We start from the raw sequence: 12689 nt of genomic DNA on the forward strand, positions 1-12689 counted from the left end.
AATTCAACATGTTTTCTTTCAAACTTACACCAAAAAATAGGTATACCAAAAACATTCCTGGAAAATCAGCAGGCAAAGTTGATAAATGCTTTATACAGTTAACAAAAAGAATACAAAAAGATCTTTGTCCAAAAATGTACAGGAAAAAAATCTAAATAAAATCATTCTTTGTACAAATACCACATAACAACATCGATATTTGAATTACATTATATATATAGACTGTATATATTTACTTTGTGATGTAAAACATGACAAAGAAGGCAGGAATTTGGACATGAATTGAGCAGTGTTGACATTATGAGGGAAAGCTACAGCACTCTCTTATACAAAATGTACAAAACAGCTGCTTCTAGGTACAACTAGTTACAACATAATACTGTCTTTTTCCTTTCTTTCTTTTTTTTTTTACAGTATGCCACAGTACAAAAAAATGTTTTGTGCCTAGAAGTGTTGAGGTGAAGCGAAAGTGACTCTGTGCTGCCCCCTTAGTCATGTGACTTCAGTCATGGACGCCGAATGGTTCTGAAAGACAAACAAAATTGGATTCAGAGTCGTGCTGTGCCGTTGCAGACGGTAATAGGCATTTGGCTTCTCACTTAAATGCTTATTACCAATCAGGCACATTTAGCAGAAACACCAGAGAGACACGGAGCAAAATGTGTAATTTCTCAATGCCAATTTCTTCAATTATTGTACTTGTCCAGATCGTGATAGAACACATGATTTTCCTTGTTTTCCAAACACAGTGACTTGCATAGCCAGCTATAAAGTGCTCTAGGGTGTTAAGCGGTGTCTAAAGCAAAGGAGGATTACTCTGACCCACATCTGTTGCTCAAGCGCTCCAGGTATTTCACTGGCTGGCTGTCAATAGAATCGTCTGACAAGACATTCCCTGCTGAAAACCGTGCCGGAGTGAAGCCACATTCGAACTCCCTGCTGTATAATGTGACAAATTGCATCTTTTTGGAGGATAAATGTACAAACTGCAAAATCAAAGCCAAAGCATGGAGCTACTATCTAACTAACAAACTAATTAACTAATACATTTTTTTTAAAAAATTGTGTGTGTATGTAAAGAAATTTCATAAAAACATGCAGGTTATCTGGTTCTATAGAGTTTTGAAAAAAGTTTAACGCGTTTAAATTTCACACATGGCTCATGGCATAAGACACTGAAAAAACAGCTTGGCATGAGACAATGACTAAAAATGTCAGTCTGCATATTTATATATACCAAAAATTACAATAAAATATATATAATATAGAATAAATAATATATAAATAAATCAATTGCAGACGAAACAAGAACTTGTCATGTGTGAACAACTAACTCAACCAAAGCATCTCGATAGCACAATGCATTGCTGTGGACTGAAAGTCAGTGATAATGGATATGGAATGTTACTAGTATGCCACAATTATGTAGTAATTGATAATGATAGTTTAGCTTAATTTGCTGGCTTTTCTCACCAAATATTGATATACGCGACATGTTAGCGTAGTGAAAATATCTAAACCACATTGTGCCTGCAATGTAAATTACTCTAGATTAAATGACTGTTTATGTAACTGTAACATCACATTCTGTACTGAATATCAGCATGATCTCATTCTAACGATGCTGATATTTAGTGCAACAACACCCTTGGTTGTTAGATATTCCTTAAAGAAATTACTTATTAATGCAAGTTAATTCAGGGGACCGGTTACCACAACTTAAATAAATGAATGGATGCAAGTTAAAATTTCAAATTTATTGTTTCAATTAATCCTTTTAAGTTGCAAACATTATTTTATCGAGTTCTGTTGACATAATAATGCTACATTACATTAACTTAATATCATCTGTAATTTAAACCTCAAATGTATACGTTAATCTGATTTTTTTTATTAGGTTGTAGTAACGTAATGAAATTGTTTTGATAACTTTGGAAATTAGGCAGTGGATTTCTAGTTCCCAGCATGCTTTGCATAGGACTGGATAAGGAGAACAAATGTTGGAATGAAGAGTTAATTTATTTGTTTTTAGTGAAGGGAAAGACCTGTTAGAGTTGTATTCTGTAATGTAGAAGTTGTGCCCCATTGTGCTGAAGAGTAGATACATGAAGGTAAACACTACATTGACTCAATAGGCAATGACTGCGCTAATGCCAGTGACAAGTAATATCTATTAAATATACATGTTAAATAAGTTATGTTAGCATATGCTATGATAGCTGTTGATTTGAAAGAAATAGATATGGTTAACTGGTTCCAGGGCTACAATTCTAGCAGTTGAACACAGATTTTTAAGTTAATTACTCAAAAAAATTAAGTTCCTCTAACTCAATGTAGCTTGTTGGTTGAACATAAATTCACTCAAAGTTGTCATAACTCAAACACATTGATGCAAACTGTTGCTTTTTTTTGTTGTTGTTGAGTCAACACATTATTTTTGGAGTGTGTGTAAAATAGCAAGAGCTGATTGTGAGAAGGATAAGAGATCGATGATTTACTGAGGGCTACAGATTATGGCAGTTACCTGTGCGCTGAGAGTCTCCAAAGGGCTTTCCACACGAGGGAACGTCATCAAGGGAAGACCACGATAATCCTCCTGCTTCTGTTTGGTAGGAGTGGAGAGGGTCCCTTTGAAGTTGTTCACTACACAGATTCCCTATGGCGAGAAAGGAACTTTTTGAAGATTGGGATGGTTATGATACCGACTACAGCAAAGTCATGAAAAAACTTTATTTCTTAATATAAATTTGTAAAAAAAATTTGAAATGTATTTTATTCCTGTTATGCAAAACTGAGTTCTCAGCAGCCGAGAATCATGTGACTGCTATTACGGTCTTCAGTGTCACATGATACTTAAGAAATCATTCTAATATGCTGCTTTGTTGCTTAAAAAAAAACATTTCTGATTATTATTGGTTGAAAACAGTTGTGCTGCTTCATATACAGTATATATAGTGAGTATTCAGGATTCTTTGATGAACAAAAAGTTTAAAGGAAATGTGATAAAGTCACATTAGCTGCTACCGCTGGGGAAGCATCACTGGCACACACATATACACACAAATACTCACATACATACTGACCACATTCATCCACTTCTTGTTCCTCCCTGCCATTGCCGCTATCATAGGAGCGGGTGAACACGCGATGCTGATAGCACCTGGGGCCGGTTACATAAACATAGCCATTACGTTAAGACAGTGTCTTAAGTTCTAATATGACCCACTAGCAGTTATTCAGGGGCAGTCAGTCTTACTTTTCGGTATTAAATTAGGCCAATCTACGTTTTTATGTAACTGATTTAAAAAAGCTATGAACAGTCTAAAAGAAACAAATTTGTCTAACTTGTAAGACTAGTCTTAGAGGTTTATGGAACCGGGCCCTGGACATTCATCCACTTCCCCACTTTCCATATTAATTTCCCGGTCATTTCATACACTTACACTACACAGTCTTGTCGTTTTGTCCCTGTGTTGTTTGTCTGTGTGGGCGTAGTCAGTCTTACAGCGGGAAATTTGCACCGGCCAAAACGAACAATTGAGGGGCGGCCGCTTATGAGATAACGGCTGGGTCGCGCTAGTGCAACGAAACCAGACGCTGAAGAAATCATTGTCGAGTGTGAATAGGTGTTTGTGTGTGTATTTAAATGCAAATATTATGTGTTAAGTGTATTATGTGTGAATGGATTATAGGGGCGGGGTTTGGCCTATTTAAGCCAAGGCCAAACCTGAAATCAGGACTGCGATGCCTCAAGCAAACCTTAATATACTGTGGATACGGTTTGGGAACTTTTCATCTTTATTCTTTTTGGTACTTTAGGTTTTTGTGTGCACCTGTATATATATATATACTTCACTGTGGACTGTCTTTCTTATTGACACTGTAAATAAAATCCACCTTGCACTATTGCACCATCCTTTTTTTTTTACATCCTCATGGACCCCAGTTACACCCCCCCCCCCCCCCTTTTTTTTTTAAAGCATCATGACAACCAAATAATACAAATTTTACCAATTAGCTGATTTTATGATGCATCATGTTACTGTATTTACTAAATATATCACTTTCATATACAAGTAAAGCGCTACAGAGCACAAAATTGTATTTTGTATATCAATACAGGGGAGAAAAAAACAATCAGAGACAACAAAATACATATTTAAAAATTAGAAAATATAAAAATGTTTTATTATTTGAGTTACAGCAAACTATGAAACCCACCAGAAAAAGAGCTATGGAGCTTCCTAATATGAAGCCAGCAATAACGTCAGAGCAGTGATTGCGGTATTCTGATACCCGGTTCAGGCCGCTGAGGAAAGCAGCGCACAGGATACCCAGACAAAGCACAGGCTTGGCCAAACGACTGCTTTTCGTCTTGATGGTGCTTGTGATGTACATCTGAAACAGGCAAACACACACACACACACACACACACACACACACACACACACACACACACGTTAAGGGGCAGATTTAATTCACTGGATTTGTTGTGCAGCAGCAGGTGACTGTGGAAATAAACTTAAATAAATACACAGCGCTTACTCCACCTCAGGGAAATTATTGCCAATTATAAAGAACGGAATCCGAGTAAAAAAACTCTTATACCCATGAAGGAGAGATAAGGAAAAAAACAAATCCTGGCAATTCAACATCACTAATCTGATAATGAAACGCATTAAAGGCAGAATTCAGTGAGAGAGTGAGAAATAAAATCAATTTTGACAAAATGTGTAGTTACACAAATTGCCTTTGTATGGTAATGTCGGAGATATCTAGTAAATACATATGTAAATGTTTTGTTTAAATAAAATAAAAATCAATTATCTTGTTTTAAGTATTTTAGGTATTTTACGTTTGTACTTTATTTTTGTATTTTAATTGCATTTACATTTTATTTACTAAATGTTTACGTGAATAATTCTGTTAGACACGTGAAAAACATCCAGCACCATATACTACATTTGTATCTTCTATTATGTTTTACTTGTAATTTGTTCTATTGTTCTTTATTTTTTATGACCTTACATAATTGAGAAATATTTGAAGGATGCGTGCCATTGTTTAGTTTATTTTGATAACATTTAACGTTTTAATAGCATATTCGTTTTTTTATATCTTCATTTCTATTGAAAATTTCTCTAGTATTGGTATCAACTTTGCATAAGAATAAACAGTCACACTTTATATTAGAGATCTTTAACTACAGTGCACTTTTTTTTAATAAAATATTATTAAGTTCAGTGTACTTATTGTGTTTATGTTGTGCTGTTATTGCGGAGGGATATGGGTAAGATTAGGACAGGTTGGTAGTTTGGGTTAAACAGTGTAATTATCGATGTAATCACAGAAATTAATTACAGCTGTAATTACATTCAGATGTTTAAATATAAATATAATGTAAAATCATGTATGTAAACAATAAGTGCATTGTATCAAATGGTTAATTTAAATGTCATAACATAGTAGTATATAATAATGTGGGACCCAATATATTCTTTATATCTTAGTCTTTACATTTAAAATGCAGTGTAGCTCACCTTTGTTTTCCCTGTATAAAACTTATTCACACAATTTACCATGTTTCAAGTTTCCAGTGACAGGCATTTCAAGACTAATCGCTTGCCACTTTATTGCACTGGACTTGGTTGTGTAAAGCAAATTTCTTTTCAAAGTTAACAACTCATGAAATATGAGCCAGTTGAAATAAAGTCAACACATAAAAGTCAAATAAAACTACCCTTATTTAGGATGCACACTAGTGTCTTACCGTAACATAGACGGCAGAGTAGACACTGAGCGAAGCATCTTTGGATGGGAAAGACCTCCTGGCTCTTTCCACAACCACCTGGTTCCCAGTGCAGATGTTTCCATTGGCGATGAATTGGTGGCTGAAGTGACAATCCAACCCAGTGTAATTTGGCTTGCAGACGCTCAGGAAATATGGCGCCAGATTGCCAGTCACGATCTGGCCAGCGTTGACAAAGATGTCGGTGGCGAACAGACCAAATGCGAAGACACCTGCGGTAAAAAAAAAAAGAGGCAAAAATATATTCAGCTTGTTACTCCCAATCAAAGCTCTGAATATATAAGCAAATCAGACAAGGGTTTGGAAGACAGCCTTGAATACCAATGCAGTCTTGATGGAGCAATGTTATTTTTATCTTCATCCAGAAGTAATTACAAATGCCCACTAAAGCAAAAGCTACATTTGCATACACCATTTGGCACAAAAAAAATCTCCTATGCTTATTATCTTATGCATGTAATTATGATGTCCTCTAGTTATTTGAACTCTCTCAGTCTGACTTTTTCCAGATGATTTTGTGATCTTGCAAGGAATAAAATGTCAACCAACATGTTGTCATGTCTGTCTAGATTTTGGTTCTTGTTTCAAGTTTTCAATTTATGTTTATCATGCCATGTTTTTTACTGGGATTCATGTGATTCCCTGTTACCCTCATGTTATCTTGTCTAGGGTTGGGCATCGTTTGAATTTTAACGATTCCAATTCTGATTCTGCTTATCAATTCCGATTCTTATGGATTCCTAATTTTGATGAGGAATGAGTAAAAAATAAAAAAAGAAGAAACTTCAAGGCATAAAGTTTCCTCGTGGAGGGAGCTATGGATTGTAGAATGGTCTCCGCAACCTCGGTTGAGAGACCTGACCCTATGAGCTGGACCCCCTCAGAGGCCAAGCCCACAGGTTCCACAATTCGGGACTAGCTTGAGACAGTAGGTCCATCCTGACGGGAACCTCCATAGGAGGTCCGTTGAGGAGAGACACTAGATCTGCAAACCACACTCTGCCCGGCCACTGCGGGGCTATAAGAAGCAGGCGCAGATGGTCCCTGCAAACTCTCTCCAGAACTCCCGGGAGCAGAGCAATCGGGGGAAAAGCATACAAACGCAGCCTAGGCCAAGTCTGTACCATCGCATCCAGTCCGAGGCCAAGTATGTACCATCGCATCCAGTCCGAGAGGAGCTGGATGCGTGAGGGAGAACCAGAGTGGACAGTGAGACGTCTCTCGAGAAGCAAACAGATCCACTTGAGACTGGCCGAACTCACTCCATATCAGCTCCACCACCTCGGGGTGGAGCCTCCATTCCGCGGGCCTCGGCCCCTGTCTCGACAGGATGTCTGCTCATATGTTCTGGGCCCCCGGGATATAAGTTGCTCTGAGTGAAAGCAGCTTGCCCTGGGTCCACAAGAGGATTTGGTGCGCCAGTTTGCACAGTGGACGCGAACACAAACCCCCTTGATGATTTATATAGGCTACCACTGATGTATTGTCCGTGTGGACCAACACATGGTGGCCCCTGAGGTCTGGGAGGAAATACTTGAGAGCAAGAAAAACGGCCATCATCTCCAGGCGATTGATATGCCAGGAGAGATGATGGCCCCCCATAGACCCTGAGCCGAGCGTCCCTCTAGGATCGCTCCCCAGCCCGGGAGGGAGGCATCTGTCGTTAGCATCCTGCGATGACAAGAAGCTCCCAACACGGGTCCCTGGGACAGGAACCAAGGTTTCTTCCACATAACCAGGGCACGTAAGCATCGCCGCGTAACCTTAATCATGCGAAAGGGGTTGCCCCTCGGGGAAAACCCTTTGGTCCTGAGTCACCACTGCAAGGGTCTCATGGGCAGCAGGCCAAAAGTAATAACGTTGGACGCTGCTGCCATCAGACCCAACAGTCTCTGAAACTGTTTCACAGTGAGCGACTGGCCTAGCTTTATCCTTTTTACGGCTGACGGAATGGACTCTATGTGTGCCGGAGACAGGCGCGCCCGCATCGACATAGAATCCCAAACTACCCCTAGATAAGTGGTTCTCTGTAGTGGAGAAAGTACACTCTTCTTGGCGTTTAGCCGTAACCCCAGCTCTTTCATGGATATAATTTCTATTCTTAAAGTAATTTTATTCTTAACATTTGAAAAAAATGTTTTATTGGTGTTGGCATTGATAGTACTTAGCGAAAATATGCTGTTCAACAAATATAATTTAAAATATACTTTGGGAACACTGTGTAAACATATTTATGATTACAAATTTAAAAGGGTCATGAAACCCTAAACTTAATTTTTCCTTAATTTTAACAGTTATGTTAGTTGAACATCATTGAAGATAATGTTACCTTCCTTTAGTTTTAATAGTATGAGAAAACTCGTAAATTTTAAGCTTTTTTTGCGTTATTTTCATCTTCCGGGTTAAAATTTGTCTTCGTGTCAACATCACAGGATATACATGGTACATCGATGACTCAACTAGTGTTGTCAAAAATGTCAACATTTCGATATGTATCATTACTGAAATATCTATAATGGTTACAATCCTCCTTTTCTTCAGTATCAATAAACCGATACCAGCTGCTCTGTCTTACTCTCTTCTCTCTGACGGTGAATTGACACATACCATATAGGCAAGGCAAGGCAAGGCAAGGCAAGTTTATTTATATAGCACATTTCATACACAATGGTAATTCAAAGTGCTTTACATAGAAGAAATTAAAATAATCAAAAGAAATCAGAATAATTAAAACAGTTTAGAATAAAAGATAAAATACAGAAATCAGAATAATTAAAACATAAAATAAAATACAGTGCAAACAGTCGGACGAACAGTGGCACATCTTCCCACATCTTCCCATATATTACCACAGGTTTTGTGCTCACACCAAAAACGTGCGCACCACTGAAGCCGGCTCTCAAATTGAGTGGCATACTGTGGTTAAATGGTCAAATACACACAAAATTATGTCAAAATGACCGTCTTGGCGAGTGATCAGTTAAACAGTCAGTTTTGGAACTTAAAGTAAACTAAACCCCTGGTCAGAGCCTGACTCCACCCCACTGGCAATATTTGAAAAATGCTGGAAAAGTGGGCAGAGCCCAGGGGAGGGGGGCGTGCACCTGAGATGCATCTCTTTGTATGGAACCTGGCTACGTCACCTGCAACCGCTACGTCACGAACCACCGCAAACATCCAATAGGAAAATTCAACTGCTGTAGCCACCGTTCAACCTGAAGAAGGCAGCACTCAGACGTTTTTAAACCATATAATGTAGAATTAAAACACTTTAAACCCAAATGTCAAAACATTTACTGGAATCAATGAAAAGCATTTATGAAGCTCCATTCTTACAGATCATTAACTAAAAAAGGTTGTTTTAGTGTTCAGTTACCCTTTAAATAGTTGAGAAAAAAAATGCTTGTTGTGTAACAGTATATTGGATCCATGCATAAGATCTTAAAATGACAGCAGCATAATATTACTGCTGCAAAAGAGAAAATCACTCACTGCTCTTGACTGAATCACTTTTGTAGCTTTAATTGCAAACATTAATCTGTATTTAATTTTACAATGAAGACTACCCAGTGTTATTTTACATTGTATTACTTTACTAGTATTTCTTTTTACATTTCTATTCATTCTATTTTATTTATTTGTGCTATCATTTGCAATTTCTTTATTTTGTTCTTATTGTATTACTAACTTTTTACTTTTTCCTGTAAATTTAGTTAAGAGTTTCAAATAAAACCTCCCTGTGCTATGTATAAGCTCTATAATTATGAGATGATAATAAAACTATATGCATGGCAGTATATTAGGGTATCGAATATCGATATTTTTCAAGGTATCTGATCAAGTTGGAAATTCCAATATTGTGGCGCCGCTAGACTCAACATTGTGTCTCATTATTAATAATGAGACTGCTTGTCCTTATTTTATGAGAAGATGCCTCGTTTAATTCAGGACAACACGCGTTGATTTCCTTTGACAGACGCTTGAGATTGCAAACAGAACAGTGAGATCGCATACAGTATGTAAGAGATGCATTAATGGAGCAAAAATTGGTTTGTAAGAATGGTTGTGCGCTTATTTGGGCATTACATTATAGCTGTCACAGGATATGTATTTGACATTTTGGCCAATGCAGATTATTTCTTAATGGCTGATTAATCAACTTGGCTCATAATACTAAAAAATCCTGAGCAAACACCACTAGTAATTCTTTAGTGAGCTCTCAGAAGTAAAAGTCCAAGACACATCCAATAAATATTTGACTTTGTTTGGTTGTATGATTTACCTGGAGATTTTAAAGTAAAACCGCAGAGTTGTGGCTATTTTATTGATTGGGAATAACACCACCTCCAAAACGCATCAATTTTAAATGTTTTCTACAGACATAATGAGAGACACAATCAACAAAACTTTCTTTGAAAATTTCCACTCAAGGTATTTCTTTGATGCAGTCATATTTTCTTTTAGTACACATTTCCATGTTCCCAACCAAGTTCTTGATGTAAAATGAAAGTAAAAGCATGGGGAGCACTGGATTTAATGGATGTGATGCATAATGTAGTGGAGATTCTGGTAATGGTGTCCTCTGAGGCTTGGGATTGCAGTGATATGGACCATCGTATTGCAGCCTTTTCACAATATTGAGCAATTGTGGCTAGAGCGAATCCCAGCACTTTTTTTTTCTTTTTCACTCCAGTTTCTTTTTCCTTTTTTTTTTTTTTTTTTCTTGCTTGCTTGCTTGCTTGTTTTCAGTAGCTCAACTTTTTGGTCATATAGGAACCCTTCATACTTTGAGGCACCATGAATTGTAATCTAGTTTCTGTTCTAAAGTCCATAAAAGTGCATCCATCCAACCATGATAAAAGTGCTCCGCACGGCTCTGGGGGTTAATGAAGGCATTCTGAAGTGAAAACACTTAAAAATATATATATGGCCATTCACTGCCAGTATAAAGCTTGGAAGAGCCAGGACATTTTGTTTTATATAACTCTGATTTTATTCGTCTGGGGTGATTTTTAATATTTGGGTGAACTATCCATTTAATTGAATGAAAACAAATTCAAAATAAACGCGTGACATCACCGTCGGCCGGAGTGACTGCGAAAAAGTCTGAGCGGCAGCATTTGTTTTCAGCGTGAATGCCACGAAAAACCCACAAAACATCTAAAACGGGAAAGAGCTTTGCGATTGACTGTACAACTAGATTTGACAAGAAATCTGAGGTATATTTTAAAGACTGTGAAAGCTACAGAAAAGAGAAGCATATATACCTATATATATTGTATTGTTATAAATTGTATTGACAACTCATCAATTAAATGTTTATCGTCATATACTATGCATAATTGGATGTTTTTAAATAAACAATGACAAAAAACTACAAGTTTTAGGGCTGGACGATATGATGATATATATATATATATATATATATATATATATATATATAAAACATTGATATTAGTGATCACATGGATTTAGACCTACATATTTTATTTGTTCACAGGCAAATGTGCTTTATGTATTTCCCCGGCGTCGAAATCAGGCAAATATAAATGTCAGGAAAAACTATTTCTGGCTGCATGTCAATATTCATGGATCACTGGATCTTTGGTAAGCTGTAAGGAACACTATATTGAGTCCAACCTTTAGTTTCAACTGGTTATCGTTCGTTTTACTCGCGTTTGGTGTGTTCCAGCGGGAAAGTGACATCAATGTATACCCTCTACAGTGTTGGGAACTTTACTTTAAAAAAGTAATTAGTTATAGTTACTCACTACTTGTTCCAAAAAGTAACTGAGTTAGTAACTAAATTACTCTATAATAAAAGTAACTCGTTACCAGGGAAAGTAACTATTTGCATTACTGTAAAAAAAAAAAAAGCTGCTATATGTCAAAGAATTTGGATTCCTTTTCAAGGGAACTCGTGTTGCAACGATTGATGATGTTTCGAAGTGCTCTGTATCAGGGTTCGGAAGCACGCGCTGCAGTTTCTTTCGCCCCGATACACGCACCAACATTTCAACTATCCAGTTCCGAGGAATTGGATGTTGTAAGTGTTGATACACGTGAGTCTGTGGATTCGCCACCTCAGTGTCACGCATATGAGGAGCTTGTTGAGGTTGTGACGAGAGCGTTCGAGAGACTAAATATAGATTGGCCGTCAGATAAGCAGGACGTTCGTTCGAAAAGCAAGCTCGACGAATGCTTCCTGCCCTCTCGTGCACAACCTCAACACTGGGGTCTCCTGTTTTTCCCCGATCTTCACACTGAGGTGTCGAGATCGTGGGAGAAACCAGTGTCATATAGAGTTTACAGTGCACAAACATCACACTACTCAAATATTTCACAATATAAAGAGCACGGTTATGGGCAGATGCCAAAGGTGGAAGAGACGCTTGCGAGCTATCACTCCCCTGATGCTGCATCTTCCCTTAAGGTCCCGACGTTACCCACCAAGCCAGTTAGAGTTACATCTGCTTTGGTGGGTAAGGCTTATTCTGCTGCTGGTCAGGCTGCAGCATGTTTACACACTATGTCGCTGCTGCAGGCTTACCAGGCTTACCAGGCAGAGGTGTTAGGATATTTAGATGAAGGCGGGGGTATTGGCCCGAACGCAGTTTGCGAACTGTGTCGGGCGACAGATTTGTCTCTCAGGGCCGCCAAGGAGATGGTTAAATCAATCGGCCGGTCTATGGCAGCCCTGGTGACCACTGAGGGTCATCTCTGGCTAAATTTAAGCAGTATTAAAAAAAGAGATTAGCACTTTCTTTTGGATGTGCCGGTCTCGACTTCTGGCCTCTTCGGCGAGCGGGAGCAGCCCCAAACATCAAAAGCCAGCTCCTCACACCGTGCCACTCAAAAACAGAGCGTGGCTTCCCATGCT

The 12689-nt window shown here is 38.0% G+C and overlaps 1 protein-coding gene across 2 annotated transcripts in view; it reads right to left on the reverse strand.

The window, feature by feature from the left end:
• Positions 1–384: 384 nt before the first annotated feature.
• plppr1 (phospholipid phosphatase related 1) overlaps positions 385–12689 on the reverse strand; it is an 87231-nt gene continuing 74926 nt past the window's right edge. For both annotated transcript variants that reach the window (XM_077243272.1, XM_077243273.1), the window contains 4 exons: positions 5771–6021; positions 4222–4398; positions 2525–2656; positions 385–525 (listed from right to left, as the gene is read on the reverse strand). In XM_077243272.1, the coding sequence (XP_077099387.1) occupies positions 493–525; positions 2525–2656; positions 4222–4398; positions 5771–6021 (593 nt within the window). In that variant the 3' untranslated portion in view covers positions 385–492. The remainder of the gene's footprint in view (positions 526–2524; positions 2657–4221; positions 4399–5770; positions 6022–12689) is intronic.

Source organism: Siphateles boraxobius, unplaced genomic scaffold (assembly GCF_051911475.1).
Source record: "Siphateles boraxobius isolate OS27281-9 unplaced genomic scaffold, OSU_SipBor_1 25, whole genome shotgun sequence".
NCBI classification, from domain to species: domain Eukaryota; kingdom Metazoa; phylum Chordata; class Actinopteri; order Cypriniformes; family Leuciscidae; genus Siphateles; species Siphateles boraxobius.